Here is a 23,650-nt window from a genome sequence, read left to right as displayed (position 1 = left end):
TTTTAGTAAGTGACCCTTTTAAATAGTGATTACTTTTTCATTCTAAAATTATTTAATTGATAGTGAAAGAAGCTATTTTATATATAACAAAAGTATGAAAAAAATACTTTTTTGGGAAATCGAATTATTTAAACAAATAAAAAAATAATTTTTTAATTAAAATCATTTTAAACAATGGTTGTTTTTTCATTCTAAATTATTTAATAGTGAACAAAAAGTTTTATATATAACAGAAGTATGAAAAATAATGTTTTTTGGGAAATTGAATTATGTAAAATCAAAGCCAAAATACTTTCCCTTAGAAATTGTGTTTGAATAAGGCCCTATTCACTTTTTGGTAAGTTACTTATCAAGGTAAATGTTTCCTAGCAAATACTTAATCCATGGGCTTTTTTGCGCATTTACCCATGCATATTCTTTTCTAGGTAAATTATATAATGACCACTTTTGTCCCATTCAAGTGTAGGCAACTTCTCCAAGATGGGAAAGTTAATTGGGTTTCTAGCAAATGAGGGCAACTTTTTTCCCTAAATATCCATAAAAATAATATTATTATAAAATAACCAAAATAGGATATTTTTTTTTTTTTGAAAAATATCAAGAAAGAGCAATGACATTGTTCCTCATCTTCCTCCTCTGCCTCTGTACTCATACAAATACAATAAATTCAAAGACAACGGCGAGGCTTGGAGGAAGACGACAGCGGATAAGAGAAGGAAGAGGAAGATGAGGGTTTTGCACACGACATGGGGGGAGAAGATGAGGAACAGCGTTCCTTCATTTTATGCACTGATATGGGCGGATAAGAGAAGGAAGAGGAATAGTGTCCACTGACATGGTCAAATCCATTGTTCCTTTCATTCCTCTTCCTTCTCTTATCCGACCAGGTCAGCGCGCAAAACAGAAGAAGATGAGTATCCGCCCATGTCAGTATGCAAAACCCTCATCTTCCTCTTCCTTCTCTTATCCACCCTCGTCTTCATCCAAGCCTCGCCTCTTTGAATCCAGTGTATTCACACGATTACATATGCAAAGGAGGAAGACGAGGAACAGTGCCACTGCCCTTTCTTGATATTTTTCTAAAAAAACCTATCCTATTTTGATTATTTTATAAAGCTTTTATTTTTTTTTATATTTAGGGCAAAAAGTTGTCCTTATCGACTTGAAAACTAAGCTAATTTACCCAAGAAAATAAATTTTCCCTAATTTTCACATAAATCAACAAAAAAGAATATGGGTTTGTTGGTCAATCATATTCATCGGCTAGGCCAATCAACCCATCATCCAACTCTATATATTTTATCCATTCACATCATTAATAACAAATAATTCTCACTTAGTAAACCTTTCATTTAATATGATTATCATGATATATAAGTCATATTGTATTTTTTTAATGTCTATAATTTTTACATATTTTTAATTATTCTCTATACTTTCGTTATTTAATTTATGACATCTATTTCACCTGCTGGTTGAATCGCAGACTCGCCTGAATGGAAAAACAATTCCACTGTGAGGTCATTAAAGCTATAGCTAGAGATCAATTCAGAATGGGAAGCACCCATATCTAAGTCCGATCTTATTATTAATAACATAATTCAGAATCCTGTCGGATCTAAAGTGATCTTATTATTAATAACATAAATCTGAATGTTGTATTTTCACTAAATAGTCATTGTTTTAATTTTCATAAAATTTATTGCCAACATATTTCATTCATGATATACAAATATCAAAGACATTTGTAATTCGCTTTATTGAATATTATATAATATTTTTATTATTTTTATTATATTTGTTAATATTATTTGATATTTTATTGCAATTTGAATTTGAGTGTGATGGATGTTTCAAGATGACTTAAGACCTGCTACCCACAAGTTGTACCCATAGAACACCACCACCATGTATGGTAAAGGAGATATTCCCAATCGTAATTGTCATATCTTGGGGGTGAACAACAGTGTTCCAAAAACTTTTAAATAATGATTAAGGCCATATGTTTAACAAATCAGAGTGGTGCAGCGGAAGCGTGGTGGGCCCATAACCGACAGGTCCCAGGAGAGAAAGGCTTCCTTCCCCTGGCATCTAAAATTCTGTGGCTGGACTCGGAGAATCACTTCGATTGCTGCATCAAAGACACAGCCTTCACATTCTCTGTTTCAAACCAGAGTTTCATTCTTCTCAAAACCTTCAGTAATGAAATTCTGGTATTTTACCTTTTTTTTCTTTTGTATTATGATTTGATGAATTCTCCAAGACTAAACACTCATAAATTGCAGCCTACCTAAAATATCTATACCCAACTCTGTAGGTTCCATGAATCATGAAACTAAAGCACGCAAATAAACTGAATGAATCTATCAGAGGCCTTGAATTGAATGGTTCGAAACAAGGCCAGAGCCCCATCTTCGCAATTCGCAAGAACCTGGCTTCGCTGTAAATCATAGAAGCTTCCAGTTTTGCATATTTTTATTAAATGCACTTTGTCCCACATCGGTTGCTAATAAGTACCTAGCAGAGTTCTATAGGCTCATACCTCTTTATACTTATCTCCATGGAGACGGGAATCAAAATCCATTTACACCAATATTCTTATCTTAAATTTAATATAAATTTATTATAGATGAATCAGGTCTAATCCAATCTAATAAATATTTTAAACTGGATTGGTCCAATCTAATATATCTTGTTGATCTGTCTAATCTGTCCAAATTGATTTTTTGGACCGGATCAGGTCTGATCCAATCTAATAAATATTTTAAACTGGATTGGTCCAATCTAATATATCTTGTTGGTCTGTCTAATCTGTCCAATTTGATTTTTTGGACTGGATGGGATCCAGTCCAAAATCGGTCCATTGACACCCTTATATGGCGGTAGAGGATGGTTGCAGAATGGTTCAAAGTATCGATACAATATGTCCCGTATTGAGCATATTGTATCGTATCTTTTGAAAACGATACGGTTCTAGGTGTTTTAGACCCCCAATTTTTTTAATAATAAAAAACAGGTTATAAGCTTTCTAAAAAACTAAACTTTGAAAAAAAAACTAAAAAAAAAAAATAGAGTTTCGGCCGTTTCTAATTGCTGATATGATACAGCCAAAACTCGTATCATATCGATACTTTGAACCTCACAGTTATCTAACAGTTAAGGAGAAGGCCATACGACGGAGGTGGCCCAGACCCATCTCTTTAAGCCCCCAACTCTCGTGGTTAGGGTTGACACAAATCCACATTTTCACAGGCCAAATACGACATTCAAGCCTAATCATAACAATTAGTTTTTTTAATACTAATTTTTTATATAAAACAAATAAATAAATAATATTATATATATATAATTACGTTCATAATCAAACTCGAGTCAGCCTCAGTTTTTAAATAGCCCAATCTCCTTAAAATTTTATTCACTATGGCTGTATTTGGTTTGAAGGAAAAAGTAGGGAACAGAAAGAAAAGGTAGAGAAATTTATACAAGGTTTGTAAAGGTTTCTTTACATTTTTCTTAATTTCCCTACTTTTTTCCTTTAAACCAAACATAACCTAAAGTAATAAGTTTTTTGGTTCAACCACTTCAGCTCAGTGTTTGACTGTTTTCAACCTGCCATTGACCCGGTTGCTTGAATCATTCGAACCATCATTCGGTCAAGATTTTGAGTCCAATTTGAGTAAAACCCAAAAAAATGCCAAAACCATTGACTTTGTCAAAAACCGCCCAACCTGGATGATTGGATCATTGACCCGATCGACCCGGTGACTAGATCACATATTGCATACCAACTACGTATGCAAAATTTGAGATGCCATAACTTTGCACTCCAATATTTGATTGAGGTGATTTTTTTTTATATTTTGGATTTTGAGATCTGTGCCTCTTGCACCACTATTTTCACAATAAAAAAAAAAAACCTTTTGACCTCAAATTGCAATTTTTAGTATTTTTATAAATGAAAATTAAAAACTGAATTAAAAAACATAAATTAAATATAAAATAATACATACATAATATCTAAAACATAATTATATTATATATATATATATATATATAAATGCTGGCATGGCATGATCTGAACCATTCAACCTAGCCGATTGAACCAGTGACCCACGACTTGGAGGCAAAAAACGATTCAATCTCTCGGTCGGTTTTTAAAGCACTGCTTCAGCTGTTATCAAATGGCCCTTTGATAAAAATTCAGCTATTTTAAAATATATCGATCTTTACATAATATCAGTTTGGATGGAATACACATATAAATATATACAGTACAAATACATAAAAAAATAATACAAAATACCCGATCAAGATTGATTGCTTAGTACATCAAGTGCAGAAAAAAAAAGTGTAGTAGAGCTCAACCTCTTTCTGCACTCTTGGACCTGGTAGCAAAAAAATATATCTACAACTGATGAGCATTTTTATGATTAGGTGTGCAACCCATCTTACATTATCTGGATTTTTTTGGGGGTAATACAGAGGGTTGCCTAGCTATTGTACAAGTTGTATTTGATAAGAGTGCAAAAAGCATATGTATCGATGTAAATATAAATTTGGTCAGTAACTCAATATTGATTATAAGAAAAGCAAGGAAATGAGACCAGCCTTTTACCCATAAGGAAAGCATAATTACTCTCACAGTTTCCAATATTCTCATTTGACACGTTTGAAAATATTATTTTCCAAGGGACTCAATACTCAATAGACCCTTGTTTTTATAAACCATTCTAGGGCTGAAAATGGTAATCATTTTCTGAATTCATTAGCTAATTGAGGCGATTCAAATTCAGTTCATTTTATAATTAGATTCAACATAGATCAGATTCAATAATATTTAATTTCATTTTTATGCTTTTATCTACATAAAGAAAATTTGGTTTAAATTTTCAAGTCTCATAAAATTAGCTCAACCAAAGCTTCAGCCTTTTCAAACGGGCCCCTATACTCAAGGTCAAGCTTTAGAATAAATTGTCTGATTAAGGGTTTCTATATATATATAGAAAATTCCAATAATATATATATTGGAATTTTCTTTTGCATTCAGAAGTTGATCAACAGGAACTTAACACACAGCAAGCTGGATAACAATGGTGGAGTTGGTGGCTAATAAAAAACACCAAGAAGGTGTCTTTGGAACGATTGAACAACTTGGGTCGTGAAGTGGGGATTTGAAATGTCACGTCTGGAGTAGCAGAATTCAACATCAAATTTCTAATATAAAAAGATGAGATCATGTATCAAAATGCTTTTTTTCTAGCTATATTATTTACATATGTTTTATACACCCAATCTTATATATGGATGGCCCACGGCCTATCTGCCAACACTGCTTTGGTTGGCGAGTCTTGGATGGAAATTCCCATAAAGGCAAGTCCGTTGAGAGATCCCAGCCCACAAGTTTCAAATCTGGTCTTTTCATTACTTTTTAGTGTTAGGGTTTGTTTTGGAGAGCCATGTGACTTCATCATTAAAATGCTCCTTTAAAGGACATATGGGATTTGATTAAGCAAAAGCTTTTCGATATGGGTTCAACTATGATATGGAAATATGATATCTAAAAAATTTTTGACTAGGAATTATAGACGTGGTAGTGAATCGGGTGTAATTTATCAAAATTCGTGGGTGGGCTTTGATTGGTCAAAATTTTGTCTATACTATATCTTTCTTGCATTATAGATTTTTCTTATAGATAGACAGACAGACAGATAGATAGATAGATATTTTAAAAAATGATCTAAAATTGGAGTCGTTCTAGCCATTGGTTTTTTGGGTTGACAATTTGAACGGATGACCCGTTCTGACAAAAATTAAAAAATAATTAAAATAAAAAAGTGGCCAAAACCATTGAATAGGTCAAACAGGTCAACGATTCAATCACATGGGTCAACACTTCGTTGACCAATTCAACAGTTTTGGCCAGGACCGGGTTTGGGGTAAAACCAAACTGGTTGCCTGAACGGTTTCTGAGCCAAACAGTCCGACCATCCGGATCAACAGCAGTTCAAAAACCATGAGATAGATAAATAGATAGAGGATGTTTGCACTTAGCTGTAGCATATATTGCAGCAAGTCCCAACTCTTGAGGGTCTTGGGTTTGTTGCATCAGAGTTTGCCATGGAAAATTAGCTGCAGCAATGTTAGCATGCAATATTCCCCAAGAAAGGAGCCTACTTCCAAAAATCCTGAGGCCCTATCATTTTTCAGGAAAATATTTATTTGGGCAAATGTACTTACTCAGTTAATTATTTTGGAGAAAACACTTATCCAGGTAAATGTATTTACTTATATTCTTTTATTTCTCAGGTAAATAAGCAAATCACTGTTTTAGCCTTAAAAATCCATTATTAAAGGGATGATTTTGTCCTATCCAAGTGTTGACAACTTGCTCACCCCCAGGTGGTCAAATTACTTTAAATCCGAAAAAATAACTTGGATATCTTGATCATTGGGAATGAAAATCCATTGACCTACTTTCCCCCCTCTCAAAATCCAAAAAAAAAAAAGAAAAAAGAAAGGCCTCTAAATGGGTTGTCAAGTGGCCAACTAATTCTCTGGTTGAACCATTGATTGAACAATCTAGTTTTTAGTTTACTTGGCATTTGTTTGGTTCAATGTCTGACCGAACCCAGCAGGAGATCCCTTGCTAGAGACCTGTTCAATCTGGTTTGCTTATCTGGCTCGATCCGACCATAAGAAAATGCTTTAATGGGACTTCGGATCTCCTGCCCATCAGAACTATGCCCACATCTACCCACAACACACTACCCCTGTGAAATTGGGAATCTCTCTCCTTGCAAAATACTATGTAGGAGGATGAGATGTTCTTCATGTGTAGTTGTGATGTTATGTGGGCAGACGCGGGCAGAGTTTGTGTGAGCAGGAGATCCAGACTCCTTTAATGTGACAGTGGAGAAAATCCAAAGATAAAGGAGCAGAATCTATTGAATGGATCTACATGTTAGAGTTTTTGAAAGATGTGTTAACTTGTGGATTTTGTTTTGTTTCTCTCTCCTAGATTGAATAGTTGCCTTAGAAAAACCAAAGTAGAGGTTGTTCTTGAGGTATTTGGCAACAAATTTCTAGTTCCAGGACAAGGACGGAGCATGGATTAGACCTGTTCAGGGCCAGGGTTTTTATGAAGAGAAAATATCTAGGCCCGAGTCTGAGCCCGGTGTACATACATTATTCAATGATTTAATTCTATCTTCTAATCTTATATATATTCTTTTAATTTGTTTCTATCCAATCACACATTTGCACATTACAAATAAAATACAATTATACACCTAAATTCAAACAACAATCATATATAAAATACAAATTATTACCTAATAGCTATTACAAATATATATTTTATATTATTATTAATATTATCAGGACAGACTTATTTAAAAGCCCAAGCCCAAGCCTACGGGCTTCAAAATATATTTGACCCTGAACCCATAAACAAGCCTGCCAGGCTACCCAGCCCATGAATAGATCTAAACTAATTTTTGCTTGGAGTGAAAGGAGATGAGGCATATGGTAATGGTGCTTGTCAACTAAATTGGTGATCAGTCGGATCATGGCAGGAAGAAAAACAAAACATCGATACCGATGACTCAGTAATTCAGTTGGTCACCTGCCGGAAGACCAGGCTTTCTGTTGTGAATGTGGGTCTGTGTGTGCATCCCAGTCATTAAATATAGCACCCCCACCTAGAGGTGTAATGTGGGTCATGCCGTGTCATGCGGGCTGTGTTGGATCACGTGCCTGTTTTTTTTTTCCTTTTTTTTGTTCACTTTTTTCACCTGTTTTGTTAAGTAAAAAATGGAAAGATAAAAGAAAATTAACAAAATAGAAAACAAATTTGAAGGATCCAATGGATTTATTTTATTTGAATTTAATGTATACAATTGATCATATATGAGGCAATAAAATTAAGTTAAAAAAAAGTACAATGCAATTGAGTACAATGGGATTGAAAAATTACAAATAGCTTTAAATAAAAATTGAAAAACAAAATTTACAATAAATTTTAAAGATATTGTGCAATTATTAAATATTCAAATAAATATTGACTTCAATATTTTCTTGAAGTCTGAGCTCTTCCATCTCCTTGATTTTGATTTGCAACATCTAGTGAGCCATCAGTTAAAGTGTTGTGCCGTTTCCTTGATCTTGCAATCTGTCATCTGCACCCAATTGGTCCATTAAACATATGTATGTCCCCATATTTTCATCATTCATGTAGTTTTTCTTATCATCCAATAACTTGTTACTTACACCAAAACAAGATTCCAATAGAATAATGATCAATAGGGGAGTTAATAGATCACATGCCATGGTGGTAAATATGCATTGGATAATTTTTTTCGTGTTCTTTACACCATGCTAAAAATATAAAAGTACGTAATTCCTCAAAAGTGAGGAAATTTGTTAAATTAACTTGTAAATAAAAATGAAGTTCATTAGGACATCATCCAAGCTAAAGCTATAGGAAAAGGGAGTTTAAGAGGAACTAACCATCTTAAAATATTTTCAAATATTAAAGTCTTAAGAAATGAAAATTAATTACCACTTACCTGATTTGCCACTCTAGAATCCCAACTTGATTTTAATTGATGAAGCATCTTAGCCTCCCAAGTTGATAGCTTGAGACACTTGAACAAGCTTTCTCTTTATTAAAATTTAAATAAAGTTGAAAAATAGGGACTAATGAACAAGAGAGTATGTGAGAGTATGCAAGTATATGAGAGTATGAGAGAGTATGAGAATTAGTGTGATAAGAATGATGTAAGATAAGAGTATTTATAGGAGTTGAAAATAATTCAATTAACTAAAATACTCTTAAAACTAGTCATTTTTAATTGTTAGGAAGGATATTTTGGTATTTCTCAAAGGTATTTATCACTTTACTAAGATGCCACCAAACTAACTATTATATAGCTGTTAGGGGCACTTAAGTCATTTTCAGCTAAAACACACAAATACCCCCAAATTAGTTGTTTATAGTTGTTGTGGCTATATTTGTAAATGTGAAAAATGACCATTAGGGAGTGTTCCCAATGGCTATATCATTCAGGTGGACCGGCACTTGCCAATTTTGTACTGGGCTGGGCCAGACTGCTATCCAAGTCATGTCATGTTTGAGTCGCAGGCTTGTTCATGCCATGTCCTGCCAGCCCGTAGGACTCAAAACCAAAACCCGGCATGGCACAGGGGTTTGGGCCAGGATCATGTTGGGCTTGACATGGCCCAATTGCTATGATTATCGTGCTGTGCCTAGCACAACCCGTGTTATGCTACAGCTATGCCACACACCCCAATGAGGGCCAGCAAGGTTCAAAGTATTGAGACTCATGATAGGGAAAAAAAGTGTATATCAAGAGTTTTGATGAATGGGAACTCTCTTTGATATGATATGATATCTTTTATCATTTTGAAACGTTGAAATACTATAAGCATAAGGTAGGGTCTGGGAGGGTTGGGTGGGATTGTTTATTTCTATGTATTTCGGAAGGAGCATCCTTGTGATCTTTGGCTTGGGTTCATTGTTTTGATGATGAGGTGGGGGCTTTCAGGTTGTCTTGAATCCGCCTTCAATCAGTGCAAGCCCATGCTCACACTTATTGAACAGTCTCTGACAATCTTGTATTGGGAATATCAATCTTCCCATAAAATAAAGTATGCAAGTACAAACATATTTCTAATACAAGGCTGTAAAGATTATTCAAACGGATTTTGCACTGACTGAAGCCGAACTATCTCTTGCAGTTACCAGGGTTGATTATCTAAAGGGTTAAATTGAAATTCTTGATCTTTCCTTTGTTGGGTGATTTCTTTATCACCCTGATGTATCTTGCATTGGTGAAAAACGACCCACACACCCTTATATCGGACCAATGTGCCTTTTTCATGCACCAAACGAAATCTTGCATCTGATTACAAAACGCAATACAAGAAGGGAAAAAACTTTGAAATGGCAAAAGGATTTAATGACCACAACTTCCCCTGCAGCACAATTTGTGGTTGCCGAGTTCAGAAGCCTACATCCAGTTTAGTTTGGTGGGCCAAGGAAATTTGATCTAGCTACTACATACAATTTGAAAGTTAATACAAAAAAGGGCAAGGATCTGATTTGAAATATCAAATGTTAAAAAAATGAAAATTTTCCATCTTAAAACAAAAGGCTTTTCATTATTCGCATTTGTTTTTTTTCCTTACAAAAATTTGCTTATGAGATACCTTTTTCCAATTGAAACGAACGATTCCTTCTCACAATATTTAAAACCCCACAATATTCTCTTTTCTAACTCAAATTTCTAATATAGCAACCAAATTCTTAGGCCCCATTTGTTTTTTGGTAAGTTATTTGTTCCGATAAATACAATTAACTGGGTGAGTTTTTCCTAGGAAACAATTACTTGGGTAAGTGCATTTTATCCATGTTCTTTTATTTCCTAGGTAAATAATGTAATTACCATTTCAGCCATAAAAATCCATTATTAAAAGGAGTACTTATGTCCCATTCAAGTGTTGACAATTTTCCCCTTAGGTGGGAAAATTATGATATCTAGGAAAATAAACTTTCTCTGGTCAATGGGGACCAAAATCCTATTAACCAACTTTTCCCCCTCTCAAAATCCAAAAAAATAACACCCCTTAGTGGAATCTCTAGGGAATTTCATTGTACATGGCCGTTAAGTCTTAACATTGAATCATTTCCCTAAAAAGAACTTCCTATTGGCAGTTTCCTCATAAATAATACTAAGGCTGCGTTATATTTACCCATTTTTTTGGTTCATGTAAGCAAACATGGTTCACATTTTAAACCATTTTTGCATTCATCTTGTTTGTTTGAAATCGGTGCAAAAGTGTGGGCCCATCATTAAATCGTCCAACTATCCTATGCTCCAATGCATTAACTTTTTTAAGAGTGAGAGTTTAACTTCTTCTAAGATTCTATCTATTGAAATTTTACATAATCTAAGGTAGTTCAGTAATTCATGAAAACATATCCTTCATACCAAAAGTTGAAAAACTGCCAATATTTTCAGAAAACAATCGAGAACATAACCATGAGGTCGTCAATAAAAGAAGAAAAAAAATTACATTAAATAAGGACAAATAAGATATAACAATTGCAGATATACAAGTTCAACTTGGCCTTTTAGGCGTGGTGTGTGTGGACCAATTCAGGTTCAAGATATCAATCATCTTCACTCAAGCTGTAATACTGCCTTCAAAAGGAAATCCTCACAAGGTATCATCATACAGGCCTTCTGCCCTTCTCCAACAAGAGCTTGTAGGCAATAATACACTAAGAAACCCAGAAAGTGGAAATGGGTGGATTGCATCAGAAACTACATGAGCATAATTTCTCATACCAAATATCTTATATATACCAGGTGGCTTTCAATGAAATCCTGAGATTATGTCATTTTTGGACTCTAATCTTCATTCCAAAGGAGCTTCCTTCTAAGAGCTGGTGGCGCCAGTCCAGGAATATCCTGAATGTCCTTGTTATTTGGGTTCACAATCTGGAAATTCAGGACTCTGTCATAAGTTAGCATGTATACCAAACGTAAACAAAGCAGCTACAGCATAAAGCAAACATTTCTACACTGAGAGGTTTAGGTCTAATAACTGTCTCATTGGTTTGTCAGATTCAAGTAATATCCAGAATTTTCATGTTTTTGTGCCAGACAAGTACAAGCAATAAACCAGTATGGTAGCAACAAGGAAAGCACAACTAGAGTGAGAACATGTTAAAGTCCGATGTTCAACATGTCAATCACGGTTCAGAATACATGGTGCAGCTTTAAAATTAAAGCTCATCCATGATGAACTCTGTGAACTCTGAGAATTGCATGGTAGAGAATAATCTAATAAAGTTCTAGTACCCTGAAAAATGAGATGTTAAACTCTAATTTCAAAAACCTTTAGTATTAGGGATTTTCTGGGCATCTTATGCATTCTCCTCTAATATGCCAATTGGTACCAGTTAGAGGTGCTTACCGTTCGGTTAATCGAAATCTATCGGTCAATTGGTTGATTAGTTCGGTTTGTGGTTTTTTGGTTTTTAAATAAATAAATATATGTGATATTATATTTTAAATAATATATTATATTATAAATATATATAATACATATTTATTAATTTATAATATATATAAAATATATATATAATATACACAAATATATAGAAAATATATAAAAATATATGTATACTGATTAGTTCAGTTAACTATCGGTTTTCTATATTGATTAACTGAAATCGAACCAATACCTTCGATTTTTTTAAAAACACCAAACCGAAATCGAACTAATCAGTTCGGTTAACCAATTTTTCAGTTTAGATTCGATCGGTTCAGTTTTTTTATTTTTTTTATTCACACCCTAGTACGAGCAGTGGTCCAGCACCAATCATAACCAGCTTACAAGTCTACCAACTACTCTTTAGTATTGTAGACAACAGCACCACCTATATCCTATAGGAAACTGGATAGCATATATCCCATGATCAAGTCCTATAGAAATAGAAGCAACCTATTAACAAAATGAAACCTAGGGTTTGACATTTTTTCCTAGTAGCTGATGGTTCTGAATAAGGTGTAGGCACAATAGATCTTGTACAACTCCCTTAAAGAATTTCCATAGTTGTACAAAAATTAGATATCTGGTGTTTCAAGAAGTTGGAATTAAAATCCAAGGTGAAGTCAGGCCAGTATTAATTTCTAAATAATGAATGCATAGCATGAGTTTTATGCACAGGGATGAAGTTTAAGAAAGAAAGAAGAATTCCCTGTCACTAGGAAACCTCTGGTTTTTCTTAATAAGAACAATGGAAATAGAAAAATATGCAAAACAGAACTAAGAAAAATGGAACATTGAAAGAAATGCCACCTTCACAACAATGATGGCTACAACTCCCATGACAATTAGGAAGAGCATTGTGACAATACACCTGTCAGTTGCAACCTATAGAAAGAGCTTCAATAAGTACCACAAGGTGAACTAATATAATTGAACATACTAAAAGAAGAGATTTATATATATTTTAGAGATTGACCTGCCTACCAATTTCTTTAACCAGTTTAGAAGCCTTCTTAATTGAGAAATTGATGGAGTCAAGCTCATTGACAATTCTACTCATTTGCTCTGTCTGAATGCCAAAATAAATGAAAATGTTCAGCTCCATCTCATAACAAGCAAAAATAATAAATTGAATTAAATTTTTATGTTGTAGCAAGCCATGATTTATCTCTTCGGACAACACATACCTGAGCCTTGAGAGCAGCTGCAGTCTCAGTTCCAACACCAATAGTTTGTTCAACAATCTACAACCCAGAGTAATGGTTTTTATCTCAGCAACAACCCAATGTAATACACCTAAATAGATATTTCAAACCCCCAAGTCACAATTTTACAACGTGAAATAAGTTGCTTCTTGTCATATCTCATATGTAGCTTTCTATACACATACATGAATGCAGGTTCAAATGTTCTAGTCTGAGAGCAGCCTTGTGCAAAACTTGAAGGAGGTTAAGTCCACGCCCAGTCCAGCTCTCCAAAGACTCAACATGGCTGGGGCTAGCAATGAGTAATAGCTGGGTTGCTCTCAAACTAGAACATCACCAGGTCAGATTATATAGATTTCTTTAGTGGGATTACATAGATACTCTTCTTAGGGCCCGTTCGCTTTTTGGTAAGTTACTTACCCAGGTAAATGCAGTTACCTGGGTAAGTGCATTTACCCATTTTCTTTTACTTATCATGTAAATAAGGCAATGACTATTTCAGCCATAAAAATCTAGTATCAAAAGAGGCATTTTTGTCTCTTTCAAGTGTTGGCAACTTTCCCCCCAGGTGGGAAAGTTATTTACCCACCTAGGAGATGAGTATCACTTACCCGGGTAAGTGGTACCCAGGAAAATAAACTTTCCATGGTCCCCACATAAATCTGAAAAAAGAACATGGGATTCTAGGTCAATGGAAACCAAAATCCCATTGACCAACTTTCCCCCCTCCCAAAATCTGAAAAAAGAATGCCCCCCTTAAGCTTTTCGCTCAGGCCAGATTTCTCAATTGTTCAGCCAATGTCCTGCCTATTGAATGTGGAAATAACCATAAAACCTACATACACCTATGACCCAAACATGCAAATGCACATACACACACATACACATGCACATGCACATCATAGTTGTTAAGCTGTGACAAAGCACCCTAGTCTGAATGCCTTGTACCAAAAAGGTGCCCATCTACTAGGTGCCTATCATAGTTGTCAAGGCGACAAGGCGCCCTTTGAGACTCACCTCGCCTAGTCGCCAAGCAATTTTGTACTATGTATTGTAAAATACTTTTTTATTCTTTATTTTTTACATTATAATTATAAAATAGGCACTATTAAATTAAAATATTCATTTTATGTGTTTATATATTAATTTGTTTTTATTATTTTCTTATTTGTTAGGATTAATCGATACAAACATTGTTAAATGTTGTATTGAACCCTCAAAGACTTTAAAACCTGAACCAATAAGGAAGAACTTAAAATTTTGTCTAATCAGCACATTTTCTATACTTTAACATGAACTCCATACTTTTCTTATGAAAATTATGAATAATTATTAAGGAAATATGGCTATGGTACCTAGGAAACTATCCAAGGATCTATGTTTTCTATATAAAAAAATCCAGCGCCTAGGCGACTAAGCGACAAGGCGACCCCTAACGCCCAGCCTCGCCTTGGCGCCTTGAAAACTATGGTGCCTGTATAGGGAGAAAAAAGAAAGAAAGAAAGAAAGAAAACATGTGCCTGATTACAATATTATTACTATTGATACATCTTATTAGTATGTCAGTTGATACATTATATCATGTATTGCATTCATTACATATACTTTGTTTTGAAGTTGTGCTATTATAATATGAAAGAACCATGGGTTTAGGAAGAGAAAATGATAGAAAAAAAAAAAAGCGAAAACAAAATAAAAACAAAAGAGATTTTATTTTTTTTCCTACATAAATTAAGGTTATGCTCCTTGTTCTTTTTCTTCTTTTTGTTACTCTATCTTAAATTTTTATTAGTATAAAAGTGTAGCTTTCTTTACTTGCTAATTTGACATCAAATTGCTCCACTAAATATTTATATATTATAGTGTATTTTTTATATTGAAATTAAAACTTTTTAAAATGCTATTGTCTTTGAGATATTAATGATTTGACATGTTTTGAGAGGAAAAAAATGTTATTAATAAAGAGCATTTTTTTTATTTAAATGCATACTAATTGGTATAAGAAAAACCATGGAACTAACCTAGAACTAGGGATTTTGTTTTATAAAGTTCTATAACATATTGACTAGGTGGCTAGGAGACCAAGCACTACACTGTCCCATTGAATCACCTATACACCCCAAGTATCATACACACAGAAAATGATTACTAAAGATGAACCCCAGGACTTTGACTATGCTCTTCAAACCTAAAACTAAACACTTAACGGTCTTACACTAAAACATTATCAATTTGGAGAGTTTAGTAGCGGACTGCCTCTTGGATGGAAGCTATAAAGCAGAGTAGGGACATAGTGTAGCAAGGAAGCATTGAAGTAATTGCCTAGGTGATAAAATGTAGTAAGTTAACATAAATGAAAAGAAATAAATGAAAGTAAGTGCATGGTTTAAAGTATTGATACAACTAAATGTATCGGCAGGGGTGTATCGATGCTTTATACCCTACACGGCCATGCATTTTTTTTATTTTTTTCGAAATTTTATTCTTTATATATGTTTCTATATTATTTAATAAATAAAAGAACTGGTTTCTTAAAAACACCTTTAAACAGGTGGTGTATTGGAAACCCAACAATACGATAGATACACTCGATGTAGGGCATATAGTATTGATACTTTGAACCTCGAGTAAGTGAATGGAATTAGGATCTATGTTCTACATATCAGTTAGATACCAAATCAAATTTGGATCTCTCATATTCTTATTGGATGGATTTGGATATACCCCATTCCAATCCATTTGCAGCCTTAAGGCACTAAGCATATGTGAAAGCCTCCAATATTCCATGATAATGTAGAATAAAAACACCAAAATATCATTGGCCATACAATACTGAGAAAACAAGTGTCATCCCCTCTCTCAGAATATTATGTACATACTTTTCAAGTTGAATTTTAACAGCTTCAGTTTACCCAAACTTAAGATCTTGCATAGTATCACAACTAAGCAAAGGCATCCACCCTTGAGGGAGAGGAAATTCCATGTTGCCTCATATCCCACATGTGATGCCATGTGCCTTATAATCTACTTGTAAAATGAAGTTATAGAAAGAGTTCTATTTGAATTAAGGCATTGATTTTGCAAAGTTTTCTATTAGAAAAAGAACTAATGTACTAAATAATTTTGATTTGATAATTACTAAAAATACACTTTTTTGTGGAATACTCATATATTAGATTCAAATACAGATTTCTACTGAATAAATGGGTTTAGTATAATTTTTCCTTTTAGGAAGGCTATAATGCACACAATTTTTGCTTGATATTCCAATGAAATGTCCTTTTTTACACAAAATAGACATTATAAGACTTCTAGGGGTATGATTTAAATTTTGAGTTTTATATTATCAATCTAATGAATTTAGTTTTCCCTTTAGTTGGTAAATTACACAAGAATTAAAAAAGAAAAACTTTAATTTTCAATTATTCATTGTTTATGGAGAAAGTGCATACTAAAGGGCTGAAGTAGGAGAGAGAACCCAACCATAAGGCACTTGTCTATCTGATTTGCAACTTTCAGAAATAACTAGGAGAATAGCCCCTTTAATGTTTCAAAGCAAATGAATACAATAACTGTTTAGGAAGTCATTACTTCTGTCTTGTCTTGAATTAACTACTTTCTTATTGTAAACATTTTTATTTGTGGAAAGTAAGAAAGATAATTATAATGCACTTATAATATAACAAATTTATATTTTAACTAAGTAAAGAACAAGCACTTCCTGTAGGGTTGTAGATTGCACAAGACTCTAAATTGAATGACCAAAATGTGATATATGGGGTACTACTGATTTTTTTTTTCTTCTTCCTTTTAGAGTGAAAGTAGCAGGTCAATGAATGCCAACCATTTGAATTTAAGAAGTTTAAACTGTATAAATTACACCAAAAAATTATGAATTGAACACAAGAAAGTGAACAACTATCCTTGGATGATGAAAAGAATCAAATAGTGACATGTCTTGAGAATTCAATAGGCATCCCCACAGTGTTGAATATGAATGATACAAAATAGTAATTAAAGTTAAAATGTTAAATATCAAATAATGTCATCTCTAGTAATAGGTGTTGTTTGTAAAGAAACTGACCTGTTTTGAGCGCTCAATGGCCTGATCAGTTTCATCCATCACCCGATTTCCATGATCCATTAATTCTTGGTTGGTCATGGCTGCAAAATATATAGGTTCTAAATCAAAAATAACTAAAAGGAGCATGATATTAAAATAAAGTTATCACAGTATAGTTAGCATCAGATTTCATGCTGATGTAAGATAACAATTCCATCTATTATACATTTTGAGAAAAGTACTAGAACTCATTGCCTATGGTCATTTGACAAGAGAAACCAATATTAAGAAAGAAATAATATTTAAAATCATCATCAGATTTCATGCTGATGTTCTTGTTCATCTTTCCTGTTCCCATAATTTGCAATACCTTATGGTCTTCATGGTAATTTCAAATCCGTCTAATTTTTTCTTTCAATTTCTCAAACCCGTCCCATCCTAAACCCGTTAAATCCTTTGACCAAAGGTTTTCTACTAAAAAAGGTTTCTTAATGGTTATAGTGTGACTTGAACCTAGATCAATTAATGATAGCACCAAATCTCTTAACATTACTTTAAGCCACTAAGCCATCTTGCCTTTTATCTTAATTAATGAAATAAAATAGATTTTATTAACTTTTGTGTTCATCAAAACAATCAATACATATATATGATTAACAATTCCAACTAAAAATTAAAAGAAATAATATTTAAAATTAGTATTTTATAACTAAATAAAATAAACAATCTATCAAATCCAAATTTACATCAAATGATGATTTTAATCTCAAGAAATTTATACAAATAAAATATTAATAATAGAATAATTATCTTAGTACTTAAAATTTATAAATTTGTGCATGATATATAATATAATAGATTAATAGGTTCATAATTATGCATCCCGGATATCAGGTATCGGATACCCTAAAGTCAAAACCCAAACCCTATAGAGTTTTAATCTAAAATCCCAAACCCTATACGATTTTGATAAACGGGTCCTATTAGGATTGGAACGGGTCTAATACTCAAAAATTCCCACAAAATTGTCATTCCTACTCATCATAACAGAGAGCATACGCTTACAGGATGCCAGCAAAACATTCTCTTCACCAGGACCCCCATCACCATGCCCATCATAAAGATCAGCCCGCTGCTTGTTTTCAATACTACTTGCATATCTGTATTGCCATCCACAACAACATGAAACAAAATCACGTAATTAAGGATACTTGAAATTAAAAAAAGGTTAAATGAATAAATATTGCATTTAAGTTTATCAAGAAGCTCCGGAAATTAAGTTTAATATCACTAGGAAAAGTAAAGCAAAAGGACAAGAACAAAGATATAGATTTAAACCGTACAAACATAAAGATGATTCTGAAGTAAGAATGTTTACAACCTACTGAAAAGAAAGTCATCCAATGAACAACAACAAACAGATAAGGAGAGCTAATAAACAGATGATGAGTGACTTGTGCTTTTCCAATAGTAAGGTCAAAGTAAGTAAATAGTAACATAGTTAAAACCTAGCTGAGTTAACTCAGATAAAATAAATTTCAGTAAAAAATCGAAATCGTTTTAATTGATGATTTGCCCAATTAAGTGGATGAGACAGATCAACCATGTATATAAAGATAGCATGGCTTTTTAGAGTCAGAAAAATAATATGTCAAGAGATCAAGCACAACATTGAAAAGGACACAAGTTTTCAGGCAGCCCATGACTACATGACTATTGTAACATTGGCAAGATGTAAAGAAACTAATAGCTTAAGTAAAGATAAGAAAATAAAAGAATACAATGCACAGAAGAGGGTGTCATTCAAATGAAGGAAGATGGATTGGTAACACTTAGTTGTTATATAAATCATGATTCAAAGTATTGATATGGGGTGTATCGTATCGTATTTTTTAAATAAGATATGGTTCGAAATGTCTGTTTTCAGGTGTTTCAGATTTCTATTTTTTTTAATAATAAAAAGCATAAAAATAAAATAAAGTTTTGATCGTTTCTATGTACCGATACGATACGACTCGTATCGATACTTTGAACCTTGATATAAACAGAACGATGGTACCTTCAGAAAGATGAAAGAAGAAAGATAACTTACTGCTTTTTGAGAGCAACATAGGAATTCAATTCTTTGATCTGCATATAATGAAATCAATTCTTGGTTAAAGCTTTGGAAAAAAAAAAAAAAAAACAAGGAGTAAACTTATTATAACATATAGAAAACAAATAAATTTGTCCATTATCCATGAAAATTATTACAATATATAAATTGAGAATTGTAACAACACCATTGACTGCTTTTTCTCGTTGAGCATCCGGTTGACATCTGGACGATTTCTACTTTCAACATCCTTGACTTCTCTATCAAACTCTTTAATAAGCCTGGAGACATAAAACATCTTTTCTAAGAAAGGATGCCTTCTTCAGAAGATTGAGTAGTGTTTATATTTCATCTTTTCTACAAACTAGCACCATGCCCTCAAAGATGGACAACACTTGGAAATTGTAAAGATTTTACCAATAAACCTAACTAAAAGGTCTGCAGGAATTGTTAGAAAAAAATATGTAAAAAAGTACTTTAAGTAGCAAGTTTGGATATAGTATTTCGTTCTTATAAAATTTGTTCTCACACTGTATTCACAACAACCCCAGCTATGCATTGGAAATATCTTTGTACTTGTATGTTTTTATTCATAGGAAGATGTTTCCAGTGCATGGTTGGAGTTGCTGTGAGGTGAGAACAAATTTTGGGAGGATGAAATCTGGATTAACAAGTTTGGTAAACTCCTAATAATCTAGCAGCTTTATTCTGCACAACTTGCTCATAAAAGTATGAAGTACTTTATATGAAATTGTTCTGGGTAATCCAAAATATAAATGCAAGATGATCAAGGAAAGGACTCTACATATTGCCACATCTGATATGCAGGGTGGATTATCTGATGGGTCTTTTCTACGACAAAGATGCACATAGTAAATGTGAGGCCATTGCCTATAAATGTGTTAATGATCATTGAGGAGCTTAGAGTTAGAGGTGTCAATGGTATTTGAAAATCCCATTTTGAATGCGATATTCGACATAATCGAATCAAATTTAGATAATTCGAATATCTAATCGGTCAAATTCGGATATCCTATTCATACTGAATAGTCAATCATATTCAAATTCAGATATGACCTGATTCGACTCGATAAATATCCGAATTTGACCGATTATGTAATTCTTATATATAATATATAAAATATTTAATATAGATTATATATAATAATTAAGTTATATAGATAATTTATATATTTATATACTTTATATCAATAAAATATTTGTTTTATATATTTATTAATTATTTAAAATAAATAATTAATTGAATTTGAATCGAATTGGATATTCGAACATTTAATTGGATTCAAATTCGGATATTAATTTTTAATATCCATCAAATATCGAGTCAAATTCAGATATCAAATTCTAATTCGGATATTGCCTTATCCAATTCGAATTCAATCCATTTACATCCCTACCCAGAGCACCTTTTACTCAATCATACAGAAGAAAAAAAAAACGTTCTAACTCTAATTCTTACAGTGTTCAAGCATCTGCATGTGTTTATTATGTTATGGTAATAAATATAACAAATGTTGAGCATTCCTTAAGAGTCCTACATTGATTCCCTGCTGGGCAATGACAACTCTTTGTTTTACATAATCTCCAGTCAGATGTGAAGGCAATGCCTAGGTGGTAATAAGTAGGGGTGTATACGGATCAAATTCGAATCTGATTAGAAAATTCGATATTCGACGGATATTGAAAATTAATATCTGAATTCGAATCCGATTAAATATTCAAATATTTTGTCTTACTCGAATTCAATTAATAAATTATTTTATATAATTAATAAATATATAAAATAAATATTTTATTGATATATAAAGTATATAAATATTAAGTCATTTATATATTTTATATATTATATATAAGAATTAAATGATCGGTCAAATTTAGATATTTATATTTTCCAATACCATTGACACCCCTAGTAATAATTGCGCCAAGCCTTGGTACTTTCATACATATATGGTACAACAATTTTAGGCAGGTGTAATGCAGCCAAACCATATCATATTGCATAAATAAGCTCAAAGGGTATAAACGGCATCGTAATAGGTGAAACATCAACTTATAGAGCATTAAAGGGACTTTGCCACTTATTTTTGCTCTTCTTTTTGATCTATAATCACCCTTCACTTTCTTCTAACTTACTAGAATAAGGGCTCTAAACTCTTTCGTTTTCTTTCCTCTCGTATAATCTCTCCTCTGTATCTTTGATATATTCAAACTAACAAGGGCCCCATCCCTTGATGCTTTGTTCATCTATCCTTAAAACGACAAACACATTGTCTCTACATCTCCAACCTGCATTAATAGAAATAGAGATCCATTCCCTTGTTGTTCTAGTTTTTCATAATTCATAGGCTATACGATACGAGAGATTCTTCTAATATTTTATTAAAAAACAAAAACAAAAGTCACCCAATATTTTATCAAAAAAAAAAGATTCATTGCCTAATCGCCTTTGTGACTGTGTGATTTTCCAACCTAGACTACTTACTTCCCTAAGCACATTTTCAAGTTCCTCCCTCGTTCTACATAAGTTTCGCTTACAAAAGTAGGCAAGAAGCCGGGTAACAACTAACCTCTTACACTCCCGCATCTTTTCCGTAAGCTCTTCCAATTGTCTGCTCTGCCTATTTGCATCCTTGATCTTCTGCAACTTCTGGAATCCATTTCTGATAGAAAAGGAAGATATAACTATTTCAGAAATCCTTTCACAATGTAGGAAATGCATGAAATGATCTTCAAAAACTAGAGCAAATATTGAAAATGAAATATTAGTATATTCAGCTATCATGTCGAATTAAAATCTGCATATGAAAACACAACGTCCCATATGTCCAACACAACGTAGACAGGAGTTTGCAGATATACAGACGAATCCATCAAAAATCGAAATATCCAAAATCCTTACGATAAAGTACGGAGGATTTCACTAATCTGTCCATCGATCTCCGCTAGCTCCTCGCTGACAGAAGATAAATCCATATCTCAGAATCCGAATTTCCAAAACTCCCAACGTCAAACCTTCAAGTAGGAAACCCGGATTCTCAGATATCAAACCAACTAACCTTAATCGAAATGGCCCAATGCAGAACCTCGACGTCTACCAATGGTTTGCAATCCCTGAACAAATGATAACAGATCGGTGTCAGAGGCACCGATGAATGTATGATCGAAATTGTCGATTCAAAATGAAATGAGAGGAAACCGCTTTTGAATGTATGATTGATTGGACAAACCCGGATTTCCTGCACTCGATATGGTGTGGGACGAGGTACACTTCCAATGACATTTAATCACGTCCCACTTCACATGCATTCCCATCTTACATGCATAGATGTGGTCTAATGGTAAGGTTTGGGGCATTAGTCTCCTATTTCAATTTTTGATATCTTAAAAATAAGAAAAAGATGGAGTAAAAATAGAAAATTTGACTGCCCAGTTGAATTAGGAAAGAGGCTAAACAAAAAAAAAAAAAAAGAAGGAAACTCAAGCCTTTCCAAATCCAGACGCCATTAACAACCAATTTCTAGAAAGTAGATCTTTTTACAAAAATAAAAAATAAAAAAACTCAACCCAGGAATGGAAATCGTTTGATTTGCTACGAAACGGTGGAGGGTGGTTCTTCTTTGGGTGGCATTAACAAGAAATTTGCAGGAGTGTGCAAATCACGTGTTGTTTAAGCAGCATTAAGAATGTTTCTTCTTTGGGCAGCATTAAGAAGAGATTTGCAGGAGTTCCAAAGAAGAAAACGAATCAGAGAAGAACATATTTCCGCTCCTATTCTTGTGTTAGTTCTTCTTCTTTTTCTACTGGGTTGTTGCATCTATTTGGGAACTTTCCTTTCATTTGTTCTTGGTGCTTTTCCGCTCTAATGCCAATATCATAAAATCCAGTTTTTTCTTGCAGCAGCAACATCAGCAACTGCTTAAAGGCCAGAAGAACATTGACTATTGACAGTTCTACTGGCCACAGTTGCAATTTGTCAATAGTAACTATGTTGCAAAGCATCCGATGCTCTTAATTGTCAAACAAATCTTTGTTTCTTCCATGCATGTCTCTCTGTCACTGTTAAAGCATCCAATGCTCTTAAGTTGTGCATTGAAAAAACACGCTTTCTAATGATCATTTAATGAATGGTAAAATGGGTCATCATGGATCATATAACAGTTCACTCAAGCAGATTAAGTTATA

General features: G+C 33.2%; 1 protein-coding gene across 2 annotated transcripts; it reads right to left on the bottom strand.

The window, feature by feature from the left end:
* Positions 1-10,988: 10,988 nt before the first annotated feature.
* Positions 10,989-22,830, bottom strand: LOC148880637 (putative plant SNARE 11). Of its 2 annotated transcripts, XM_088962613.1 has the most exons (11): positions 22,696-22,830; positions 22,368-22,579; positions 22,036-22,128; positions 19,632-19,725; positions 19,442-19,479; positions 18,415-18,509; positions 17,371-17,450; positions 13,269-13,325; positions 13,058-13,150; positions 12,892-12,966; positions 10,989-11,525 (listed from the first exon to the last, which is right to left on the bottom strand). In XM_088962613.1, the coding sequence occupies exons 2-11, from the start codon at positions 22,439-22,441 to the stop codon at positions 11,436-11,438; spliced, it is 789 nt and encodes a 262-aa protein (XP_088818739.1). In that variant the 5' UTR covers positions 22,442-22,579; positions 22,696-22,830; the 3' UTR covers positions 10,989-11,435. The 2 variants fall into 2 exon arrangements, with proteins under 2 accessions (XP_088818739.1, XP_088818738.1); XM_088962612.1 differs by lacking the exon at positions 22,696-22,830 and having other exon boundaries at positions 22,368-22,649.
* Positions 22,831-23,650: the final 820 nt, after the last annotated feature.

The sequence above is a fragment of the Nelumbo lutea genome, chromosome 1, assembly GCF_056320005.1.
Source record: "Nelumbo lutea isolate HS-2025 chromosome 1, American lotus-T2T, whole genome shotgun sequence".
Taxonomy (NCBI): Eukaryota; Viridiplantae; Streptophyta; class Magnoliopsida; order Proteales; family Nelumbonaceae; genus Nelumbo; species Nelumbo lutea.
The sequence above is the reverse complement of the archived record's forward strand: the minus strand, read 5'-3'. Positions and strand labels throughout refer to the sequence as shown.

Bases quoted from the DNA above. Each gene is read 5' to 3' on its own strand.
- LOC148880637 (XM_088962613.1), bottom strand. From the start codon at position 22,441: ATGGATTTATCTTCTGTCAGCGAGGAGCTAGCGGAGATCGATGGACAG. The intron at 19,480-19,631 runs GTGTTGTTACAA...CATTATATGCAG, and splicing joins ACGAGAAAAAGCAGTCAATG to ATCAAAGAATTGAATTCCTA. The intron at 13,151-13,268 runs GTATGTGTTGTC...TTTGGCATTCAG, and splicing joins CAGCTGCTCTCAAGGCTCAG to ACAGAGCAAATGAGTAGAAT.